The following is a 26,301-nucleotide window of genomic DNA, read 5'->3' on the forward strand; positions in this document are numbered from 1 at the left end:
TGCATTTAACTTCATCACACTGATTTAAAAAAAATATCTGAATTGATTGGCAACACTGCCCAAAACAGACTCATACAAGAGTTACATAAATAGTAAAGATAAAAATATCTGATGGTAAACAAATGTTCATATTGCCTGACCCTAAGTCCATTACATGTCACACCCAAGCAGAACAGGGACTCTTGTTATATTTATGACGCCTCTGTAGCACTACAGTCATGGAGGTCCCACTGTTTTCTCTGACGGTGGTTGTTCTTGACTTTCGTGTTCCTCCACCCTCTGTGACGTAACGCTTGGTGGGTGGTACTGATACAAAAACACATCAAATGCACTATATCTATAAAACTCAACATGACAGAAGGGAAATCTAAGGTAATGGCTTTTTACAAGGGTGTAACATTGCAGTACTTCGGCTCTTAAAGGTTTTTTGGCTCACTCGAAGCAAAAATAAGAAGCAGCATTATACGACCTGACTGATAGGATTCAGGCCATTAGGCATTCAACGGATCTGCAGCATCAAGTCTCGCAGAGAGCATTCTGAAAGCCTTTATTAATTCAAATTACACTACTAACTTATTCATATCGCAATTATTGGCATTGAACTTAAAGCCCATCATTTTTCTATGACTGCATGGTCCCTAATAAATCCCCAAATAAGTCGAAATGGCCAATTTGTATGCTAATGAGGGGGGGAAAAAAGGAAAATTCTAACTAATCTGCTGCGGATAATGGATCTCATCTTGGCCAAGAAAAGGAAAGAGTCCATCATGAAGCCTTGTGAATTACAGTATGCATAAAAAGTCACAGGCAGGGAGAAAACAATATAAAAGAACATTTACCTAGAATCATCAATCAAATTAAAAACAGAAGAAAAAGACAAACCTGTACATGGTCTCGGCCTCAACGTCTCCGAACCAGACCCGCAGATTTGGAGTGAAGTTCTGTCCCGTCAGCTCCAGCATGGCGACGTCGCCTCCACCGTTTAGCTGCGGAAGAAGAAGATCGTTTAGCGACATCGCCGATATGAAGAGGACTAAACCTACACTGTGACCAGGTTTGTGTTCAGGAAATACAAGGGCATTTGTGTATCCAAAATGCTGTCTCTTCGGCGTCTACCTGTAAGCTCTCCACCACAGGCACGGGGGTGACAGGCGAGTGGACGGGGCCCATGCCCTCGTAGAAAGTGTATTCAGCCTTGTCTGTGCTGATGATTGTCCAGGAGGCGCCGTCGTTGATCATCTCCTTGTTTGGTTCCTTTGGGCATGGAGTGGCCTAGCAGAAAAAGGGGGAGTCATGACCTTTAACGCACATCTGGTGAAGAGGTAACCACCGACAATTGCACCCAATCAAGACTACTCTCATCAGGACTGCAATCAAATGTCCCTCTTTGGCTTCAGGACATCTAAAAAAGCGGAGTGTACTTCAAAGAAAAAAATGTCATCCTAAAAACATCCCAACACCATGATAAGAAAGAAGAATAGATGCAGGATTGAGCCCAATAGCACTTCCTATATTTGAGTGCACTCAAACGGTACAGAGATCGCTCCTTAATGCAGAATGCTAAAGTAGCATCTTCAATCATCGGTAAGTGGTGTGGAATTGACTTGATTTGAAAAAGGTGAGAGACTAACTTGAAACTGGATGATCCTTTCTTGGGAAAGGCACAAGTACATGCGTTCCGTGTCCTTCAGGTAGAAGGCACACTTGTGGAGCTGGGAGACGGGGTCGTCGGCGTCTAGCAGCGCCGTCTGCTTGTCCACTTTACGGATGATCTGATGGGGAGGGGAAAAAAGGCAGGGATTAGACCAGCGGGAAGATAGATGGGAGAACGGAGAGAAGGGAAAGGGAAGGTTGAAAACAGAGGAGGAGGGAGAGGACAAGAAAAAGAAAAGAAGGGGGAAGTCAAAAAGAAAGTTTAGTAGGTGCTTATTGAAATCACTAAAAACTGTAAAAGAACATGAAACTAATTTCAGAAAAATGGTCTTTGGACAAACAAGGTCTATATGTTACGTACTCTTAATGTTTATCCATATTACAACATTTTGGGAAACATGCCTGTATTTTTTTCTTGCCAACAGTTAAGAAAGATGAAGATCGATAGTACCACCCTCATTGTTAGCTTAGCATAAAGACTGGAAACGGGGGAAACAGCTAGCCTGGCTCTCCAAAAGGTAACAAAATCGACCTACAAAACCTCTAAAGTTCAGTAATTAACACGTATCTAGTTTGAGTAATCTTTATAAAAAATAAATTGTAAAAATAATATCCTTTAAGATAAGGACAACCTATATTTCTATTTGTTTCTTGAAATGATTTGCAAAGTTTTTGGTGTTATTTTCCTTTGTTTTATTCTCTTAGCTGATGCTTTAAAAGAACCACCTTCTAAGTGTCTACTTCTGTTCTGATCCCTCTAATCTCAAACGATGTGTTTTCTTTTACCAGTCTGGGCAGGGCCATGCCTGTAACAGAGCAGACCAGCTTGACTGTCTGGCCGTAGTGGATGTAACCGTCTCTCACAGTGAACTCTTCTCCTTCTGACTCCTCGTCGTCCACTGAAAACACACAATGCAGGAAAGAAAGAGGAAGTCAGTGTTGCAGCGAATAAACACATTTAACATTTTTCAGAGCACTCAAACCCACATTCATTCAATCAATCAATCCCTTGATTTGTCCGTGATGAATCAGCTGTGTAATTACTATAATACAGCGTGGGTTGCATTTACAATGAGCAGAGCGAGACGTGAAGACAAAGTGACAAGCTGTCAAACCGCATTCCTTCTCTTAAATCATGCTGAACCTCTGTATGATTCATTTGCTGACTTACAAAGGTGGATGTAAAAGGCGCCCCACTGTTGGGAGCTGGCGTGAAAGTTGCCACCCTCGACGTGTAGATAGCGCGTGCTGACTGTTTGGGACCGAAGCCGGTTGAAAAGTGCCACCTTGGTCCCTGATGCGATGCACACTGTGGGGGAAAAAAAATAAAAACACATGAAGAAGAGGACACACAGACAGACGGGTTACATAACGACCCAAACATGTTGCTTACAGCTGCGTTGACAGCGTGTTAATCTTAGCGGACGAGGTGATGAGTACACTACAAGTGTGATACATGTGACATAACTGGGTTACTGGACACTCATGTGAAGCTACGCTGCCCTCTAGTGGTTGGAAATATAACATCACAATACTGTTCTTATCAATAATAGGAATGCTGATAATAATAAAAATCAAGTGACGGTGCAAAAAAAGAAATACTGAAGTAAATTTAAATTATAAATATAATCAATCACAATAACATACATACTACATACATAAACAAAACTACAATGGGCAAGCTTTACGTTGTTTTGACTTCCTTTCTGTTTTCTGTTCATTTTTCCCCTCTTTCTATCCTTCATTCCTTCTTTTTTCTTATTTCATAAGCTATGGTTTCTTTGTTGGTGTGTGCATCAAAATTGTGTTGATATTTTGGGCAGGCCTCTTTTTAAAAAAAAAAGGTCCCACCAATAATCTGACTGTAACTTAAGCTTTCAGTCTGATAAATAAATGTTGTCCATAATTGTCACATTAACATACTTTCCTGTACAATGATAAACTCTTCAACAAACATTGTCCCCAGCACAAATAGAAGACAAGTACGTGCGTGAGACACAGAGAAGCAAAACTCACAGTCAGCGTTTTTGAGCGACTGTTTCTTTTTGGAGGGCTTGGAGATGACTTTGATCCTCTTGCTGAGGAAGACGCCGATGTCAGCGCTGTTGCCGTAGAACATCTTGACGGACAACATGAAGTGCTTTCTCTTGTCGGAGTCGGATATGTACAAGGTTTTGGCTGTGCAATAGTTCTGGGTGGAGATGGAGGGGAGGCAGAACAAGGACAGTAATCAGAACACATAAGAATGACTCCTGGAAAAGATGCACGCACACGCACACACACACACACACACACACACACACACACACACACACACACACACACACACACACACGCACACACACACACACAGTGACACAAGAACACGGCTCACGTTCCTGTTTTTTTCTACCACGTCGCCTGTTACATATTTGTCATCACTGTCAACAGAAAAATCCCTCAAATGCTCTGAAGGCAAATGACAGACTTCCAGTATTATTACTGTAAAGTGCCTGCAGGGAAGGTGTGAAGCGGTGTCAGCTTCTAGTGAATAACTGCAGAACTTCAGATAAACTTGTGTGCGTCAGTGTGTGTGTGTGTGTGTGTGTGTGTGTGTGTGTGTGTGTGTGTGTGTGTGTGTGTGTGTGTGTGTGTGTGTGTGTGTGTGTGTGTCTGTGCTTTTTACCTTTCCCTCTAAGTTAAGCTGCTGCATTTCTTGGTCGCTGTTGCCGATGCCGATGAAGGCACAGGGCTGCGACTCCTGCTCGGAGCAGCCGTCTCGCTCCATCTGCTCCTTCTTTTTCTTCCAGCCGCTGCCCATCAGGTAAACGCAGGGAGGAGGGCAGAAGAACCTGAACACATGCAAATTTATCTATGAATTTTTTGGACTGAGATCGCTAGACCATCTGTTTTCTCCTTCGTTGATATTCCCTTCAGCATCTGTCCAATGTAAAACCGCTTCAGTGGCTACCTGGACAGCTGAGTAGGTCATAATATTTATAATTTTTTTATCCCCTGTAACTAATATTTTAGTTTGTTAATGTTAATATAAGTGAGCATGTTTGTTATCTGCCAGAATGAAAAAGGAAAAAATACATCCGCATGACTGACAAGCATGCTCGGAAAGATTTGTGTCTTTAAGATTAACTTCTACATTATTTGTCAAAAAAACATGTCAACAGAGTAATAATATACCTAAAAAGTACATTTCAAGGACGCAAACCACCGGTCAAAATAAGAAGAAATAAAAACAAGTGTAACATCTCCTTTAAAAATACAATGTGCATCTCTCCATTTCCACCAGAAGAGGGCAGACCTGTGCTACGCTTCGACCAGACACTCGGGAACTTTTACCAACACACTCTGTTGTACACAATCAAACTAAGCACCCTTTCCTGAAACTGTCGAGTCTAATTTAGCAGATGTTAACATGAGCCGCCCAGCATGAAACTGATCTCCTAAAACAAATTTCCATTTCAGGAAGTCGTACTTTTCTTGCTCCGCTCCTTGAAAATACCTCCTAACGTCAAAGTACAGAACTCCATTAAGAAAACCCATCAACTTTAGCCTCATCAAATGTGAAATAAACTCATGACTGAACCAGCAGAACTTCAGATAAACTCGTGTGCGTGTGTGTGTGTGTGTGTGTGTGTGTGTGTGGAACTGGAAAGCTACCTATTTCGCAACACACACACACACACACACGTCTGCCTCTGTGGGTGTTTGTCTACTTTCGCCTCCTATAAAAAGCTCAGACAGAAAGAAAGAGCACATTTGCATTCTCCATGCGCCCACTGTCTTTGGCTCCCTGGTTATGTTACATGCAGATGTAATCAGCGGTGCAAGAAAGGACGCACATGACGTGAGCATCATGGGGGTTTTGCAGGCCAAGGGGATGTTGAAACACTGATAGGCACACTGACAGAAATCTGCCTGTGTGTGTGTGTGTGTGTGTGTGTGTGTGTGTGTGTGTGTGTGTGTGTGTGTGTGTGTGTGTGTGTGTGTGTGTGTGTGTGTGTGTGTGTGTGTGTGTGTGTGTGTGTGTGAGGGGAATTCGGTTGTGACTGTGATACAGCAGAATCTTTCGGCTAAGCACACTCATTCAGACTCGCGATCCAGCAACACTTCGGAGACCGAACCTGTACAAGCCTGCATGTGACAAGAGTGTTCTTGGGGGCCTCGACCTTTCCCCCCCGTTGTGTGCTTCGACTCTCTAAAGTTGGCCCCCGCAAAACAGGCTGATTCGCTGAGAGATGGGCCCGATGAGATCGCAAGCAGAAACGCTGCGGCTCGGCCAAGAAAACAGGCGGAGGATGGAGCGCCGGAGAGGGAGAGTTGCATAATGAGCGAAAAGAAGAAAAAAAAAAAGCGGGGGGGGGGGGGGTGGGGGCTATAAAAAGTTTGAGAGTGAGAGGTAAAAAGGTGAGAGCAGAGTTACAGGAAGGGTTTAGAGGAAGAAAAGATGAGCTGTGTGAAAAAAAAAACCTGATCACCCTGCGGTTGCGTGGAAATTACAACAAAAGAAAGACAGCAACACTTTAAGTTGCTCTGAGAACCTCTGAGACCTCTTGTGCTCTGTCCTTGAATATCCTTACACCTAAATGCTCCAGGGTTTCACCGGTTCATTCCAATCACCCCCCCCACCCCCAAACTCCCTTTCCTTCCTCCTCTCGGCGGCCTTCACCTGAACGTCGCCCCTCGTTTCCTCCCCTGACCTCTTGTGATATGGGAGGTCGGGGGGGGGTACCCACGCTGCACCGAGGCAAGCTGGGAATGTGTGTTTTTCCATTCTCTCTGTAGCCGGATCCCCTCGAGTGACATGCGGTACCTCTACATAAACCCCCTCGCTGTGAAGGGGCCAGAGTGTGTGTTTCTTCATGATGCTAATAGCTCCCTTTAAAGCGTAGCTGTTTGGAATCAGTGTATTCACCTTTAAGTGTCTTTTAACTCCCTATTGGGAAAAACATCAAAATTGGAATGAGAAAAATTTGATTATATAAGAATAGTCTACTTTTCTTTATTAAACTTTAAAGCTATAGTTGTCTAAGGCTGCAGTCTCTTAGCACATTAAGATTAGAAAAACAGTTGGATTGCTACGGGCCAAGAAACATTCTGGCTCATAACCCTCCATAAAACTAGATTTCACTTTTTGTACAGATAAAAACAAACAAGATATAACATGTCAGCTTATTAACTTTTTTCGGTGCTGGAAGGAGGACTGTGTTGCCTGTTGTTGCTTAACCAGCTGCTGGCTAGAGATTCATATTCATCAAATAGACATGAACGCGATGTCAATCTTCTGATCCAACTTTCTGCAGGAAAGCAAATCAGAATGATGGATGAATCCTCTGAGACTGAGAAGAAGTCAGCTTTATGTATATGAAGTATTAATCCTACACTGGAGAGAGATCCAAAGAGATCACACATGCTGAAGAAATATGGTGGTGATATTCCATCTATGAACCTGTGAAAGCTTCTCAGCCTTACTTTATTTTCTAAAATCCAAATACATGATGATCAAGGCTGGAGGAAACCTTGATTAAGGCATCATACCGGGGGGGGAAAGCAGCTCTTTCTATTTCACTCACCTTTTCTCATTGCCATAGGATTTCTGTGCAACTTTTGCGTGCAGGATCATAACAGTTTGGTCACCTCGCTCCTTCAGGTAATTCCTCATCGCTTCTCTGCGAGATGGAAAGAGGGAGACGGGGGAGACGGGGGGAGGGAGAGAGAGAGAGAGAGAGAGAGAGAGAAAGATGTTGTGATTCAGCAGATGAGGTGAAGTGATATAATGTGTGTGTTGAAACGTAAAGCCGAAGCAGGGGGAGCATGGAGGGTTGGTGTGGGGGTCATTGTGTATCGTCAAGCTTTAGTGTGTAAAAAAAACCAAAAAAAAAAAAAACACGTGTGAAGTATGGAATGAGAACATACAGAAACACACATTGCATACATTCGGTACACTCGCAACGACCTCTGGAAAGCCTCACGGCCTGCACAAAAAAATGCTATGTTCTCCCCCAGCTGGGTCCGTTTGAGAGGCGGGGGGGTGGGCTGAAACGTGAATGACCGGCTCAGAGGGACAGCGAGGAGCACTAGGTGGGGGGAGAGGAGAGGGGAGGGGGAGACGAGGAAGACTAAAGGGTGGGGGGAGAAGGAACACCAGAGTTGGAAAAAAAACAACAAAAAAAAAAAGAAGATTCCTCATCTCGTGTCAAGATGTCGCGAGGTCCGCGCTCAAATTACTTCTGTCAACTCCAACCCCCCCCCCTCACCCCCACTAGCCTGAAATCATATATATTTTAATATCTGGGGAAGACCAGTAGAGCTTATGCCGCGCTGAAAAGCGGGAGGTCAAAGATCAGGCTTGGATGCACAATTAAGACGCATCACACGCATGGACATCAACACACCCCGGACCCAAACCGCGCACATGCACAGATGTCAGTGACACCTGACACGCCGCGCCGCTCCGAGGGCTCCCCACTCACAGCTTTTCCACTCTGCCACGCAATACTGGGCCGCATGCTCGGGTTAGACCGGGCTTTTGTTATTGAAAGCAAGGGGCCCCCCTCACAGTGTGTGTGTGTGGGGGGGGTTACAGAGGAGGAGGAGGAAGGCTGAGAGGGGTTTTTGGTTCATCAGGGGAAAGGTTTTATTTCTCACCTCACTTTGTGATCAGACACTTATTTTCGGCGTAATAAGCTGCAATCTGAGTCCCGAGCAGCGGCCCAAAAAAATAAAAATGTTGCTCTGATGTTATTTTCAGTATTTCTCTAAATTACTGATTGCAAGCGAGGGAAAAAATTATGGAGGTACAATCCTGGAATACCAAACACTTGAGGCCGTTTAACTGATCCGATGCAGTCTGATACCGTTTACACACCACATGGAGGAAATTATTCTCTTTTCCCAAATCAAGAGAAGAAAAAAAAGAAGGTGCACACAACTCGAGACCTCAAATGCTGTAGTTTGATTAGAACGTATCTGACTTTTGTTGCAGGGATGTGGTTTGCACTTCCTCATGTTTACATTAAATGACATAACCTTCCTCTGGGGCCAGAGTGAGCGATACACTCACCAGTGTCATGCTCGGCTACAGACTACATTGAACTCCGGAGAGGCTCCCGAGCTCACAGTTATGATTGATTGTATGCAGAATACACAGTCCGGGGCCCGCTGATGTCAGGGCACATGTCACTGGACACCTCTGGTGTTGCATGTGACCTGCGAGGCTTGCAGGAAGGGTGACATCACAAATGAAACAACACGCATTGAGGTTGCATGGTATGCAGCTTAACCACTACGGCACCCTGACACAGTTATTTATCAAGCAGCAAAAATGTGACCTGGTTCAAGAATCCAAATTATGATGATTTGATGCTTTTTTTTTTGTTCAATGTGACAGTAAATGAAATATATACTGGTTTTAAGACAAAACAAGCAGAATGAAAAAGGCACCTTAAGTTAAAAGGAGCAGAGCAGCATTTTTTCGGTTGCAAAAAAGCAACAAAAATTTAAACAAAAAGAAATCCTGTTTACTCCCAAGTATGCTAGTAACTAAACTGCCCTGCTGATACACTTTCTTGTGAAAACAAGAATTCAAAAAACACCTTGCATGATCCATTCATCACCTTGTTAACAATTGCCCATAAAAGCTCCGAATTGAAATCAGCCACATACCTCTGGCTCTTTAATCAACATCATCTTACACATTGCTTCGCGGTCGTATGACACCAGAATCTCACACTCGTGTTGGGTTGGTTTCGTGCAACAGCCCTGACTTGTGGTTAACACTGTTTCACTGCTCACTAAGCCGTTCCAGACCAATGTGGCTAAGTTTGAGATGGACCGTTTCCCCCAGGTCAACGCAGAAACGCTTCACCAGAAGATTAAGACTTCACTCAGTAACGGTTCTTCATGTAGCGTCATCTGCAATGCCCCTCTTAAGCGTTGCTATCCACCTTCACAGCTACCCCTAAATAACCTCTGAACAGATAACAAAGACGCCCCGCATGTGGCAACGCTCAAATTAAACGGAATATCCTGGGATCGAATGAATAACATAAACCTTCCATCTTTACAAGCTCGGGTTGTGTAAGTCAAGCATCTTTGTTGAAAAGAACCCAGCCGAATTTCAGATTCAATTCTAGTGGGGGAAGCCGAGGTTTACAAAAAGATACCGAATATGTCAAAATGTGTAGAAAGTGATGCTCTAAAATATTTTCCATCTGATGCATGGTTGCAGCCGTACAAATCATGGCATCTTGGCTTAGAATATTGTGAAAAGACATAAAATATTTATAAATATGACAATGTCAGACAGATGGAAAGGTTTGGGGTTTTTTGAGATATATATATATAACAATATGTAGATGTAACCAAGTCATCATCGAGACAGAATTTCCCATTCACTAATAAGCATAGGTAGTCCTGTACATTTGTGCCAGGCACATCTCCACATGTACCACATCATTTGTGTACCATAAATAGTTGTGCTTGAGCAGTAACTAGCAAGTAAAAGTAATTGAGGACAGCAATACAATAGAGAAAGGAAAGAGGAAATTGTTCCACCAATGAGCAACAATATATGTTAAAAAAAAATTGGTCTCTTTCTGAAAAGCCGAAGATGGGAAGAAGAAGTGAGAGCGACAGTGACCGGGGCACCGCTTCACTTCCTATGCAAGAGTGGCATGCAGTGTGCAGTGTGCAAAAGAATACCAACATGCATACAAACATAAAGGATATGATATGCAAAACTAACAAACAAAAAGACTAATATCTACAGTACCAGTCAAAAGTTTGGACACACCTTCTCATTCAACTACTTTGAAGAATCTAAAATATAAAACATATTCTGGTTTGTTGAGCATTTGTTCGTTTACCACATAATTGTGGTTCGATACCCGGCTTCGGCAGTCGATGTGTCCTTGGGCAAGACACTTAACCCCAAGTTGCTCCTGAAGGCCATCGGTGTGGACTGGATGATGAATGTTAGTTAGAGTCTGATGGTGGCACCTTGATGGTAGCCTGTCATCAGTGTGTGAATGGGTGAATGATATGTAACATACTACTGACTGTAAGTCGCTTTGGAGAAAAGCGTCTGCTACATGACTGTAATGTAATGTAATGTAATTCCATATGTGTTCCTTCATAGTTTGGATGTCTTCAATATTAATTTACAATGTAGAAAAAAAAAAATAATAAAGAAAAACCATTGAATGAGAAGGTGTGTCCAAACTTTTGACTGGTACTGTAAATGTAAAAAATCTGAAATAAATAAATTGTGCAAACTGGGAAAATAACTGCCCTGAGCCAGGAAGTTAGGATTATGGGTATTTCAAATTTTAACTTGAGACAGCCATACACACAAAGCCACATTCACACATATAAAAAGTAGCACACATCTAGGGAGAAGAGAATTACAAAGAAGCCTTGAAGCTAGCCCAAAGAAATAAGATGCCACTGCAATCCAGTTGGCTGTTTACCTGCCTGTTGCAGTGACCTAACTAACAAGACACATGCACAGTTATTTAGGCCAGATTTGCAAAATGTGGGTTAAAAAACAATAAAAGCACCAAGAGTCTGGTTTCATTTTTGTTAAATGTGCTAAAGGGCCTTCAGCAAATGAGAGTAAAAGAGAAGAAGAAGAGGCAATATGTAGTGAGGAAGAATGATGAACACAATGGAGGAGAAAAAAAAAGGGAAATACATGATAAGTGAGACAAAAATGTGCCAGACAGATTTACAAGAAGAGACAAATATCCAACAGCAGGCACTACGGGGGGGTCGGCCGTGTGTGTGTGTGAGTGTGTCGTGTGCGTGCGTGCAAGGAGGGGCTAGGCTAAGCTAGGCTACAGATGCAGCAGAGCAGACAGGCATCTGTCCCCTACATCTGCCACAGCGTCTACAGCGGAGCGGCGCTGTCACATGACCCCCTGTGAACACACACGGCGGAGGGGCACACTAACACACGCACACACACACACACACACACACACACACACACGGGCATTGTGAAATAGCTCAATTAAGATGATCAGACCGAAATCAGCGTGCGCCCCTGTGACTCACAAAAGGTAGATTACACACATCCGTGGAGTCAGGCTTGGGTTGAGACATTAAGAGTCGGTTGTGCACTTGTGAATCTGGGAGCGGCGTGACCTACTGCGGACAATTATCTGTTCAATGTTTGATGTCTGACCTCCAGAAGGCCCTTGTGAGCCCAAAACAATAGGATCTCACTAGATGTCAGCTGTGATATTTGACAAATGTGTGTTGTCAAACGGCCCGCAGCGTCAACAGCCAACGACGAGATAAAAACAAGTGTTTATTATTTGAATACCGTGGAAGCTGATTGGCACAGATTTGCCTGTTTTGTGAGCGAGAACGGAAATGAAGATGTCAACCATTATATCTCAATAAGATGTGGGGAAAAAAAAAAAAAGAAAAAAAAAGGCATAAGGAAATTATTATAACACACAAGAGTGCAAATCTAGATCAAACAAAAGCCTGGCTCAATTTACCAGTCATCAGGGTTTTATTTTAGTCTGAATGTAGGACCTTTTTTTGACAAATAAGTGGATAACTAAAAAGAGGCAAAAATGTAGCGTTTCCATCTGAGGCGATGGATTCTGCAGAGCCGGCCCTTCCCCTGTTGTTCTGGAGAATAAGCCCTTTAAGGGGCGTCTCCCCCCAACGGAGGAGGCAGCTTATCCAGCCTGCACGTTCATGTGTTGTGTCTGTTTGTGTGCAGATGTGTGCACGTGTGTCTGTCTGAATGCAAGACTGTGTGTGTGTGTGTGCGTGCACGCTCGTTTCCAACGTGTGCGTGTCATGTATTGTATTTCCAGTCGAGTAGCCTTCCTGACAGGGCGGCCCTGCAGGACCCGGAGCTTGAGCTGCCCCTAAAAAGCCCCTGCAGGACGGAGCGCTGTTATAGCTGTCCGCGCTGCCGCCTGACGGAAAATCTTGGGGGGGGGGGGGGGGCGTTGTCGCTGCATGAAGTGGGTGTGAGTGAACACGAGGACACAGAGGCAAATACAAAGAAATAAACACAAAGAACAACACACACACTCACACACTCACTCACACACACACTAAGGCTGTTTTCATCCTTCCGGGTACAGAGCGTTTCGTGTCCGTCATATATCCGGCCATCTGACAAATTGAAGGGCCGGTGGAAGCCAGCAGACTGGCAGCACATGAATGGGGGGGGACGGGGGGGACGACCACACATCAAAAGGTGCTTGGGCCCCTTTCTTTTCCCCAAAACCATGTTCGGCTGTTCCAGGCAGTGTACAACGCCTCTTTTTACCCTGCTGAGTGCCACGCGTTAAAGACGGGCGTGTGCGTGCACACACAAACACGCAGGCGAACCCATGCCCCGTTCCCTTTAACAAAGACCAACAACAAAAACAAGCAAACAAGTGCACACACACACACACAAACACAAACAACCACACACATGTCCAGAAGCAAGCCACAACATCCATCACCATTGGGTGTTCACCCAAACGTTGCTCCAAACAACTTGGAACAAACACAAGAGGAACAGAATAATGAAAAACTTGCGGCGCTGCTAGCAGACGCTACGCTGGACGCGCCTCACAGAACAGTGCGTACAGAGTCCAAGCTAAGACTCCGAGACCTCCGGGGGAAAAAAAGAAATACTGTTTTTCTGGCTTGTTTTCCTACAAAACATGGGGTTCATTTAAACACAAGCACGTCTCAGAGAGTGAAAAACTACAGCGATCAAACTAATAAAACAATCAACAGCAGAACAAAAGTGATGTAATACAGCAGGGGTCAACAGATAACAGCTGTCCTATATGGACGGACAGGCCAGAACTACCCAATAAAAACCACACATGTAATGTTGTTGCTTTGGTAAGTTGTTGTTTGGTATGCCGTTGTTATTGTGGCAACAACACGCAGACAAATCTGCACTGCAGTCATTGCAGATGCAGCTCCAACCTAATCTGCATCACCATCAGAAAGGAGCTCATCTGCGGCTCAACAGCGAATAGTTGGATAACAGTGAATTTCGTGCCATCGTTTGTTTTCTCTGAAAAGCAAATAAACTTGAATGCGTTGTCATAATAATATTAATAATAACTTTATTTCTATAGCACCTTTAAAATCAGAGTTATCAAAGTGCTGTGACAGACAAAGCAGCAAAAGCAAGGCAATAAAACAACAGAAAGCTCAACAAAGCAAGACAAACTAAGGGTTAAACCCTGATTCAACACTACAATAAATGAAACAATAAAACAAAACCAACCATGGATGGATCCAATCCAATGACCCTCCACCGACTATGCAAAGATTTACAATGAGAAAAAGGTGTAGAACGTTTCATACCCAAAGTCGTGCTTCTTCGATTAGAACTTTTGCACACAGCTAGACAAATTATGATCCCTGTTAAATTCTGTTGAGGAAGGCAAATGGCAATTACCGGCGTTTCCATAGCAACGTGAATGTCTTTGAATAAAACATAGGTGGTGAAACTGCTTTTGAAGGATTCTCAAAAATCAAAGTAATTTACTTTAGAGTAAGGGAGACGTGTCCTTCTTGAGTTGCTGCTGTGTGTAGTCCACACACAGGTAGACAGACAAATACTATGACAACAGAAGATGTTATGGGAAGATGTTTGTGCACACACACGCACACACAAACACAAACACACACACACGTGTATACACACACTCACCTCGTTAGGCGCAGTGGCTGAGGGCGCTCCCCGAACTTCCTGCAAAGACACAAAGTGAGAACACAACATGAGTGGGCTGGTTATCAACCACAAACACACAGAGTAAACACTGCATTACCCACTGCTGCGCCCACACCCACACACACGCCTGTCACTGTGGCCTTGAGCCCGGAGTGGCACTGAGCTCAAGTAAAGGCAAGTGGCGAGGCGTGTCCGGCAGCAGCAGCAGGTGTACAGACACTGATCTGTATTTCGAACATGTTTAAACACATTGATCATCATCACAAAAAGCTTGTCTTGTTTCAGGAGCAAGACCAGAAGAACCTAGAATTCCGAGATGGTCATCAGCACATGATAGCAAACAAGAAGAAGGAGTGGACGGCTTGAGATTACAGTGACAACACATTCTTATCTTGACTGTCTAGGTTTTTTACAACCTCGAGCTTTTAAATGTCAAATAAGTCATAGAGGAGACTTATCAAAAAACAAGCGACACCTCTTTCATCATTACAGACAGCACATAGGTACAGTACCAGTCAAAGGTTTGGACACACCTTCTCATTCAACTAAGAATCTAAAATATAAAACATATTCTGGTTTGTTGAGCATTGGTTTGTTGACCACATAATTCCATATGTGTTCCTTCATAGTTTGGATGTCTTCAATATTAATCTACAATGTAGAAAAAAATAAAAATAAAAATAAAGAAAAACCATTGAATGAGAAGGTGTGTCCAAACGTTTGACTGGTAATGTATGTGCGAGGCAAATACTTCTCAAATTAATTCAAAATGAAATATTAGTAGCCCTGCCCAAAAAAAGACGTAATGGAAACCAACGATTCAGCAGTTTTCTCTTTAAAATCTAAAGAAAAAAAAGAAAAGGGGGATCTACATGAATGGAAATCTAGAACCGGGAGGATGACACATGCATTACAGCTCATTTCACAATGTATTAAACTTTCCTCTCAATTCAGCATGTTGCACTTTTTAAAACCTCGTGACAGCCGTGTTGCTTGATCGTTCGTTTCCTCTCTTATGACAGCATCGTATACCTTCTTTCTCCAAAAAGTGAACGGCCTACTTTACGGGGTTCATCGGGGCTTCCAGGAGGCAGACTTTTACTTAAACTGTGATTGAGTCATATCTGAGAACTCTTGGTCATAGATCGCAAGAAGCAAGGAAACCACTTCCAACCGCATGTACAGAAAAAAGGCCGTACACTCGCAACATATCACCGCTGAGGATGACTGTTTCACAACAACCTGTTACAGGCAACACAGTCGAGTCTGTAAGAAATTGGACAGAAAAGCTGAGTCTAAAGCACTGGCAGCACTTCTCTCTCTTTTAAATAAGTCACTACATATGATAATTGATTTGCATAAATTTAGACTGTTTTTTTTCTTTTCTCCAAAGCTTTGGCAGTGTGTTCGTTATTGACACGCCTGCCAGGTTACAGCCTGCAGCCAGCAACATCAATGTAGTAAGCATGAGAAAAGAAGCCGGAGAGCTATATAGCGGAAATACAGGAGCTAAATCAAACATCTATGATCCCAATTTTTTAGAACATGTAAACTGCAAATTTCCCCGCTGTGGGACTAATAAAGGATTATCTTATCTTATCTTATCTTATTGCTTAATTAACTCTCTCAAGAAAAAAAAAAAGATGCATACTTCTTCACACTTAGTTCTGCTATTTGAGGTTTTGGTCAGACAACATCCAGGTCAGTTAGCTTCACTTTTAAGTTACGTTTCATCTCACTATTCAGTGAATTAAAAAACAATTGTTAAATGCCAGAATCGGAAAGCAAGTCTTGAATTGAAACGCGAAAATACTAAAACAGGGCTACAACTAACAACTATGTTCATCATCGATTCGTGCGTTGATTATTTCTTGAGTAATCCGTTACGGTAAAGAATTACTGTTGTCATTTCCCACAGACCAAGGTGACTTCTCCAAATGTCTTGTACAAGACACAACATTTAGATAACCATCATGTATAAAAAAAGAAGAAGCATCAAATCTTCACATTAAAAAAGGGACAAAAATAGTCTCCTGATTGTTCAATGATCTCAATAGTACTGAATTACTTTCTGTCATTGATTAATTCAGTAACTGCTGCAGCTCTAAATCCAACCCTGTCAAACACGCTCATCTGCATAACCTGAATGTGTATTAGCAGAGACTTACTGGGGTTCAATCAGCCTCTTGCAGCAGCAATTACAAACTAAAAGGAGAGCAGATATGTGACAATCCTCACTCAGAGCCCACGCATTCTTGAGCACCAGTAATGTTTGTTCGAGTGCACATAGCTTTGGCGTAGAGTGAAAATAACTGCAAATGTACTTCATGTTTTCAGTGCCTTAATTGTTGCAGCAATGCACCACTGTTCGGAGGTAAGTTTGCAACAAAAAGCACACTGAACATTGATCCTAAAAACCTTGATAGATATCGACTCATCCCGGCTTTTACAGCAACATGCAGCTTATGGTACATGGCTGGCATAAGCTGCATGAACATGTATGCAGCACGTGGAGGTGACTGTACAGAGGGGTGTGTGTGTGTGTGTGTGTGTGTGTGTGTGTGTGTGTGTGTGTGTGTGTGTGTGTGTGTGTGTGTGTGTGTGTGTGTGTGTGTTTCTACAGGACGGACACCAGAGTCTGAATGAGTCAGATTTTCTCATTATGGAGGATGTGGTAGATTTGCATGCTGCTGATAAGTGTGTCAATACATCTTACATGCCATCAATAAGCACAGATAATGTGTCACTCAGTAGGTTAGGGGTTTTGGCACGCAGGCACTGTGTGAATTTCAAAAAAAATATATAAAAAAAAAATGTATATATATATATATATATATAAAAGAAGCACGCAAAAACAGATAGAGGGATGAAAATAGCTTCGAAGAAATGGCAAAGAGGGGATAAAGGGAACTGAAACTGAAAGCGTGATTGGTGCAAGAGCCAGAAGGAGGGAGTGGAGGTGGAATAATTAGAAAGGAGGGCAATCAATAAGGTTCCCACAGTGAAACACTGATGCCTCAACCGGCTAATGGATTCCAGACGGCTCTCTCTCCCTCTCCTCCCTCCCCTCTAAACCTCACCCCCTCCGCTGCAAACAGGGAGCGATGGAGGGGAGGATACTGCGGGTAAAGTGTGGGGTGAGATTAAAGGCGATGGCGAGAAGGAGTGGATGGCGTGTTGTGGAGAGAGGAAGAGTGGGATCTACGCAGAGATGAAGTGCGAGGATTTTTTCTGGGGGGGGGGGGGGGGCGCAGATAAATAAGGAGAAAACATGAAAGTCATGGCTACGTTTACTTGCCTTTTTTTTTTTCTTTCTTTTTTTTTAAAGCATTGTGAAACATCCATCATAAAAGAGAAAAAAGCAAAAAGCCATTATGATACACAATGGTGGTATTTTGTGCTGCTTTTATGTGTATTAACAGTATGCATGCATGCATTCACATCCCTAATCTCTACCAGATTGAAGTGCTGTATGTTCTGGAGGGTAAGAGCAGTTTTACTTTGAAGAAGTGATGTTTCTAAAAAAGAGAGATGAAGGCGTTAAGTGTCGGGTTTGCAAGTTCTGTGAAGAAAAAAAAAAGAACGCTGTTTAGTATCACCTCCTTGAGTTCACTTTAACACACTCACTGACACAAACACCAACAAGAAAAGAGGACCAAACACAGGAAACCACAAAAGGTAGAGTTGCAAAAAGGCAAAAGAACGGCACGCTGACTGTTGCATCTGCAGTTTTCTTTTTGTTGTTTTTTTTACTCTGAAGTGACATGCATGGTGGCAAATTTGATGAAAGTTCAAGCGAAGATTTTTCATTTCATAGAAGTTGCTCCTCAACATTTCCATTGTTCTCCAACACTTCATTTATTCCTACGGCCTGTTTTTTGTTTTATGTTTGTTCATTTTAATCCCATTTTTGTCTCGTCCTTTTTTTCTTCTTTGCAAAAAGATGCCCTATGACGTGTGCTGCAGCACCAAAACGCAGCCAACTGTGAGCACTAAAAACGGACTTTTATTGCCTCCAACACTCACAGAGACGCTGTCAGAGCAGGCCGGAGGTCAGTGGAGGAAAAGGAAACACTGCGAGGAGAAGAGGATCGTCTCATTTTGCTCTCCAACCGTTATCACTACTCTCCCTTCCTTCCTTCCTCCTCCTCCTCACCTCCTGCTGCTTACTATCACTGATTCCACTGGATACAATGAGGGGGAGAAACACAGCAGCCACATAGCAGTGGTTAGAAATCAGGCAACAGGAATAGGAATCACTACAACACACGTCAACAGCAAGAGGGGACCACATGAGAATTAAGCTCACAACAGCTCTCATTTATCAGTTTCAACAGGTGGAGGGAATGACAAAATAATATAATGATATACTGCACATTTACATAGTTTTACTATTTATTTCAATGTGGCTTTTGTACTAAAGAAAAGAAAGAACAAAGAAAGCATCCATGTTTTGTGACTATTATGGCCTTTGAGAGTTTCAAGTCAATGTCTAAAATCAACAAACACAACGCCAAACAAATGGAAACTTCATTCTCCACTGCATTTTTTCAAATGTTTAAAAAAATAAATTAAAAAAAAGGACATGTTGTGAAACCGTTGAACTGGCTGCACTTTTGCCGCTAAAGTCATCCAAAAAAAAAGCGACTATGGGGAAGTAATAATTGTAAAAGTATATTCTGTCTATTTAGCATAACTACTAAAATAATGCAGTGGATGTGTTGAAGTTGAACCAGCTCGCATGCAGACTCTCACTTCCCCCCACCCCTCATCTTTCCAGTGCAATTTGAACATTCAGATGCATCGAAAATGAAAAACTCATCGACAACGATATATTCCTTCTATTGCAAAAGCACAAACTTATGGTCCTGTACACAATGACTGCATCTATGCTTGTTCTACGCTCACATAGGCACAGGAAAAAGCATTTTTACACACAAACACCTTCTTCTTCACTGATCTAAACTCTTCCTTTCAAGAACCATCAAACTCCTTTCCCGTACTTCTCTTACCCCCTCCGTTTATGAACCCTCTAATGAGCTCCTTTTACTTGGGCAGTATCCTATTAGGAACCCGATAGGCCCATTAAGCTGCTAAGCCCACGGTGCTGGTAGCTTAGCCTGGCATGGTTTACTGGCATGGCTGAGCGCGCCAAGGCCAGTGAACTGGTTTGCGATGGGACAAACAGTCGTTCCAGTTACAGTAGATGTGAAACAGTGGAGGAGGATGTCCGGACTCTGGCCTTTCACTGGGAAGTGAGAGTGAGGTCACCGTTGGCTAACAGAGGTGCCGTTGTGTTGAGCCTGTCAATCCGAACTAGCAGCGCCTTACGTCTGGAGTTGTTGCATTGTTTTTATGAGGACGTAACGTTTGGTAAATATCAAATCAGGACAAAGATTAGCATTAAGAGGACGCCTTTAAAACTGCACACTGAGCAAAGATAAGGAAAAGCTGAGGCAGCAGCATAACACTAAACACCAGGCAGTCAGAAAAATCAAGATTATTGGGAACAGTTTAGGAAACAATTAGCTAATAAATCAACGACAAAAAATCTGCAGTTATTTCGATATAGTCATTTTTAAAGCAAAAATGTCACACATTTGCTGGTTGCAGCTTCTATGTGATGTAATGTCTTTATAGATATCATATAATCTAATGTTTTCTGTTATATACCTTTATTTTTAAATCACAATTAATCTGTGTACTTTGCAAATCACATTTGCAACCATTGCGAATATCTGTATCGTGGTACTTTTATACAACAACAAATAAATATATACAAATCATAAGGGGTCTGGTTCATATCTAGTTTTTGGAGTTATAAAAAAACAACAATAAAACAGATGATTTTTCTCCATGACTGCAAAGACTTCTTTGTCATTTTTTATCCCCTAGAGATGTGATTAAATGTAAAATTACACAACAACTTACTACAGTTGTGTTCAGACCAACAGTTACAGTATAGTTTTCGTTTTTTTTCTCTTAAAACAAAGACTCGGGTAAATAAAATGATTTAAACTGCAACCGTCTGAAAGCAGCATTTCTTTTCCACTTAATTTCACGGACTACGGCTGACAGAAGCAGCGCGCTCAGCTTCATCTGCTGCTTGTCTGGCTCCTGACTGACAGAATGAGGGTCCTAACAGAACCGTCGAGAACAGTAGCCATTGGTTGAAAGTTTTAGGCACTAAAGAAAAATAAATCAGAGAAGTAGAACATGGAAATAACACACACTGGCTCCCGTCATGTTGTCTAACAGGCTCCCGTCACCCGTTTGTTTGCCTGAACGCACACATTAATCTCAGACAGTGACAGGAGCATCCTTCTCAGTGGAAAAGTTTACAGCCTGGTATTTCCCGTTCTGATGCAACTTTGCAAAACCGAGAATGTCAGCTTCTATTTTACAGTGATGGATTACATTCACAAACCAAAACTCCTCTTTATGCAGCTTGGAACAAAACTGTAGCATGAGCGCTGTGGGAAAACGAGATAAAAGAGCCTCCATCTATGCCAGCAACTATATTCTGTGGGAAAAATGACATGCTCTATAATGTTATTGGAGGTATGAGGGTATTAAAATGTTGAAACAAAGGCTACTTAATATTCTCATTCATGTGATTCACTTCATTCAGGGATGGCCTTTCTGCATAGAAGTGTTATGCGATTAGTATAAATTCCCAAAGCATTATTTGCCGATATCAAATGTTTATTTTGCCTAATTACTCCCCAAAATGAAATAAAAAAAGATTTGGTTTCGGTTGCTTTAGAGTAAACACGGTGTCCACAAATATGCATATTAATTTCTCAAAAGGCTGAATACAAGAGCAGCCAGAGGGTGACAGACCGTATTTTTGTGGTAACTTATCATAACCCAACACCTCTAACCAGCAGCAGATACGACTCTAAGACACAGAGTGAAACTCCACCCCAAACCCCCCCCACCCTCAGGCCTCTTTCACATGACACACACACACACACACACACACACACACACACACACACACACACACACACACACACACACACACACACACACACACACACACACACACACACACACACACACACACACACACAACCGCAAACACTGAAGTCATAGTGAGCATCTCTTAGAGAAAGAAAAAATAAATGTTTGTCAAATCTGAACCAGAGCTGACAGTAAGACACAGATACCCAGTCATCTAGAAATCAGAGGGGAGTTCTTGCAGTGATAATAAAATGAAAAAAAGGGGGGTATGACTCTTTTCTTCTTCAGTTTATCAGGATGCATAACCATTCTCCATATCAAAGAAACATGTTTGCTCTTCCATATCTCGTATCGCGCTCTGTTGACCTGCAGCACGACCCGGCTTTAGACCGAAACGTCGCAACCAACCGATCAAGCATGACCAGAAATTCGCTAAAAAAACAGAGAGACAAAAATAAATAATCGGACGAGCGGGGCTCATTGCAATCAGATGAATGTTTAAAATAACAACAGAATTTGCATTCGGTTAGCTTGTTATATTTCGGTGCATACGAGGTCACAGCAGACGTGTTGGCTGTTCATCTGAGGTGGAAACTTTGTGGCTTCCGGTATGCATCTGCTTAGAAATGATTGAACTCAAACATTAGGGATGTCCCGATCCATTCCCCATATTTACCTAAAAGACACAGCTACCCAGTACACACTTCAACTACAACCTGGATTTTAGAAAAAGACAGAACTACATTTATAGGAGTATGTTTTTGTGCTAAAGATGCTCAGTGTACATAGAAAAAATAATGATATACCAAATATATAACTATATATATATAGTTTAGACCAAATATGTATCTGACACATTTAAATTCATTATATCTTATTTTACACAGGCTACTTTATCTAAATGTTTAAGTTTTGATGCAGTTTTATGAAGTTTTTACGCTTAAATTAATGAATAATTAACTAGCTGACTCCTGATATTGAGATATTGGTTAAGATAAGAATTCTTGGCACAACAATTAACATTAAATGTACCTCTATGTCACAGCTTTTATTATTAAATCCCTTTTCAGAAGTTTCTTCCAGTTAAATACACAATGCGAGTACATCTGCTAAGCACAGATACGTTAGCATTAGAATAAAAATTAACCACTGCAAGGGGAAAACCTGGAGGGGCTCTGTCATCATTCTCTGACAGGTACTATGACATATGAAGTATTGGTGACAGAGAAGCATGTCAGTCGCTATGAATAGAGCATCGACCACCCACCTCCCCGCCGCCGACACACAAACACACGCTAACCGGCGTCAACCGCGTGCACACGCAACGGGAGGCTGATTGCGAGAGTGTGAACCCGGGGCCTGCCGTTCATACGGGGATGTGTTTGACAGCTGTGACTGACAGTCCAAACAGTGGAGGGGGAAAAAAAAAAAAAAAAGAAGAAGAAGAAAAAAAAAAAAACACGCACATCAACACCTGAAGGGCTCGGAAGAGACCGAAATACACACCCTGACATTTCCTCAGCAAGACTTCTGAACACACAAGTGCACGGATACACATGCGGTTGTTGCTCAGGCGTGTATTTGATACATTTCTAATAAATCAAACAAGAGCAAAGTTACGTTTTTTAAGTGCCGCGAAAACTTTTCAATGTGTTGGTAATGCAACAAATACGGCCAGATTAATGTCATAAGGCAATATCAGCTTTTGAGAAGCAATGTTCTGCAGGTCAGGTACGTTTTATTTCATATCGATTGATGTTGGCCAGAAATCAGGTTAAGAAGCTGCTTTAAGTATATATATATATATATATATATATATATATATATATATCTATAGTCGGAGCTGTACATTATTGAGCCATGCAGTGCAATACTTTTAGACCAGAGGTAAAGTTGTTAGCGTCTTACATCGATGGAAGGTGCTCGATAACATTTAAAAATTTGTTCTGCAAAACAAAACAAAAAATAAGATTTTTGTGCTTTTCAACCTCCGCCATTCTTCACCATCAACACCAAGTACCAGAAGCAAAATAAAATGATCACATTTCTTCTTGTCATACGCCCCCATAGCCCCAACATGTTTATATATTTTTGAGGAGGTGCGTTAAATAACTGTAAATCTGTAAAGCTATGGAGCGCCGGGGCGTTGCATCCTGACGGAGGAGCATAAATCCTTCAACTCATCTACCCATAGATGCTACACTTAACACTGAACCCCATACAAAACACCCTCCTCTTCGTGGGAACTTGCTTTGACATTACACAGGAAACTATTTGTTGATGCACTGCAACACCGCTGACTACTTAAGACAGAGAAACTAGCGGCAGTTTTGGAGGCAAAGTTCATGAAAAGTCCTTCCAGTTGGTGCGTATGGATACCGCTGCATGTTCTTACCTCAAATTCACAAGCGATATGTATGTAAAGTGGATTAAAATGATTCTGATCAACGGTGAGACTATTTTGCAGCAAATGAAGGTGTTTACTGCTAAAAATGCTCTTATTCAAAATGTGCATGTGACCGGGCTTTTCTGTGTTGCTCAAAAATATGTGACTTCTAATGAACACACTGGGCGTTAGTAATACCGTAAACCTGTTTACTAAATGTTGTTGTTCCTTAGCAGCGACAGTATATGGTCTCCATATTAGATGAAAAAATATGTGAAAGAGATTAAAAGGAAATGCTGGTTAGATAGTGATGACAATATATGCAATAAACCAAGCAGACATGAATCAAACACTTGATATTTTCCTCGTAAACTAATACTGAGCTCATTGGGATCTACTGAAATATGTTTCATCAGATAAACAGACGATTTTTCCCCTCCTTAAAAAAAAAAAAAAAAAAAAAAAAAAAGAAACGTCGACACCTTTGGCCAAGCACTTTCATGTTTTGTCTACATTTCAGATAGCCAAACACACACCTATCTTCTGTAGGCCGTGTGCTTCCCAGGGGAACCGAAACACAACCCACAGACGCCGACATTCATCTGCTCAAGGTCGAGGGGTTAGGGTGTGACCTCTGAGGTCAACAGGCAGTGTGTGTGTGTGTGTGTGTGTGTGTGTGTGTGTGTGTGTGTGTGTGTGTGTGTGTGTGTGTGTGTGTGTGTGTGTGTGTGTGTGTGTGTGAGGATGTGGCCTGAAACACATTATACTATCGCACAAAGACGGAGACGCCCTCAGACAGAGCACATATTAGTATTTAACCACATTCTGAATCACGACCAAATATGTGTATTTTGGGCTTGAATATGGGTGAATGAACAGCTACCTACTGTAACATTTATGATTTTTAATGAATTAATTGTACTTTTTCAAAAAGGGTACAAGGTACTAAGCCGATGCAAAAGGCTCCATCTGCCTCATCTGTTATGTGTTCTGTCAAGAATATATATTGATTTTACAACAATGGAAAAATACACATTTGTTTGGTGTTAAAATGCGATTTCAGTTATATATAAAAACGGGATTATTCTAATTACAAGAAAAGTCAGATCAATATTGCACAGATATTCATCAGAAAATGATAGTCTTATGCTTAAATATGTACTTTTATCATAACAATAAGATATTATGATACAAACATTCGCTGGGTTTGGAGACTGTAAGCGTCAATCTACAGCTAATTAAACTATTTTTTCACACATCTGTCCCACCGACACACCAGGGTGGGTCAACTGCGCTCTGGTGCAGGCCCTGTGTGAACATGAGACCCTCTCTGTGTATATGGATGTGCGTTAACACACACGCTTTGCACACACACAGCTCCGGGACATTGCACACAAACAGCGGTGTGAGGGGGGGGGGGATGGGAAGAGGGATTAGGGCCTATAAAAAGGTGTCTGGTTTCCCTGCCCTGAGGGCTGATAGCAGATATCACAACTCCTCCGAGTGGCTGTACACCTCATTATCAGCACCACGCTCCCTTCACAGCCCTCCGCTGGCCTCCATGGCCACGGGCCGCCTCAGTGACACCAAATATATGAACTCTGCTCTCACCGGAGCTGAAAACAAAGGTGCTTTAACACAAAAATAAAAAGGAGGAAAACTTCATTTCAGTGGACATTTGTTGAGGAATTTATCAGTATATGTAAATAATACAGCTAAAATAGTAGGTGTTTTGCTCAAAAATGAAGCAATGATTGTGCAACTGCATGGATTTTTTTGGCAGTCTAGCAAAAGGTGCATCCACCCATCCAGGTGCAGGAGGCATTCGTGTTGACAAAAAATTGCCAGCCATCTATTACACAGCCTACATCAACTGACAAGCTTATTGATATTGACCAGACACAATGAGTAGAGCAACATTATGGGCGACGCGATGTTTTTGAAAACTGGGTTTCTGAAATCGTGCGAGAGGTGGCTTGGTGATACCCTACCAAAAGTGGTCACATCGGGTAAGTGTGACAAAGATGCTATCAAACCTCCTATGCATTTTGACAATAACCTTACCCGTTGTAAAACACTCTGTCATATTTTCGCTATGCTGATCACGACGATTTAAACCGGGCAAGGTGGCACAAGAGACGATGGACACGCCTGCGAATCACCACCCGCTGTCCGTATTAAAACACTTTGAACATTTCCACGCGGATGGAGCAGCATGGAGAGGCTGATAGCACCACTGTTTAGCCGCTTCATGCACTCTTTTTTTTCAGCCGGCGGTCGCGGTCATTTTCTCGCGGATGGAGCAGCAGCATGGAGAGACAGGCTGATGGCACCACTGTTTCCCCACTCCATGCTCTCTTTTACGGACGTTTTCAGCCGGCGGTCGCGGTCATTTTCTCGCGGATGGAGCAGCATGGAGAGACAGGCTGATGGCACCACTGTTTCCCCACTCCATGCTCTCTCTTTTACGGACGTTTTCAGCCGGCGGTCGCGGTCATTTTCTCGCGGATGGAGCAGCATGGAGAGGCAGGCTGATGGCACCACTGTTTCCCCACTCCATGCTCTCTTTTACGGACGTTTTCAGCCG

The 26,301-nt window shown here is 42.4% G+C and overlaps 1 protein-coding gene across 1 annotated transcript in view; it reads right to left on the reverse strand.

The window, feature by feature from the left end:
• The window catches only part of rbpjb (recombination signal binding protein for immunoglobulin kappa J region b), a 41,329-nt gene that overhangs the window by 1,476 nt on the left and 13,552 nt on the right, over positions 1 to 26,301 (reverse strand). The window contains exons 2-10 of the mRNA XM_054601368.1: positions 14,342 to 14,380; positions 7,221 to 7,316; positions 4,319 to 4,484; positions 3,670 to 3,844; positions 2,825 to 2,962; positions 2,440 to 2,552; positions 1,632 to 1,772; positions 1,117 to 1,272; positions 883 to 986 (exon numbers count right to left, since the gene is read on the reverse strand). Coding sequence (XP_054457343.1) covers positions 883 to 986; positions 1,117 to 1,272; positions 1,632 to 1,772; positions 2,440 to 2,552; positions 2,825 to 2,962; positions 3,670 to 3,844; positions 4,319 to 4,484; positions 7,221 to 7,316; positions 14,342 to 14,380 — 1,128 coding nt within the window. The remainder of the gene's footprint in view (positions 1 to 882; positions 987 to 1,116; positions 1,273 to 1,631; positions 1,773 to 2,439; positions 2,553 to 2,824; positions 2,963 to 3,669; positions 3,845 to 4,318; positions 4,485 to 7,220; positions 7,317 to 14,341; positions 14,381 to 26,301) is intronic.

Source organism: Anoplopoma fimbria, chromosome 7 (assembly GCF_027596085.1).
Source record: "Anoplopoma fimbria isolate UVic2021 breed Golden Eagle Sablefish chromosome 7, Afim_UVic_2022, whole genome shotgun sequence".
Classification (NCBI taxonomy): Eukaryota; Metazoa; Chordata; class Actinopteri; order Perciformes; family Anoplopomatidae; genus Anoplopoma; species Anoplopoma fimbria.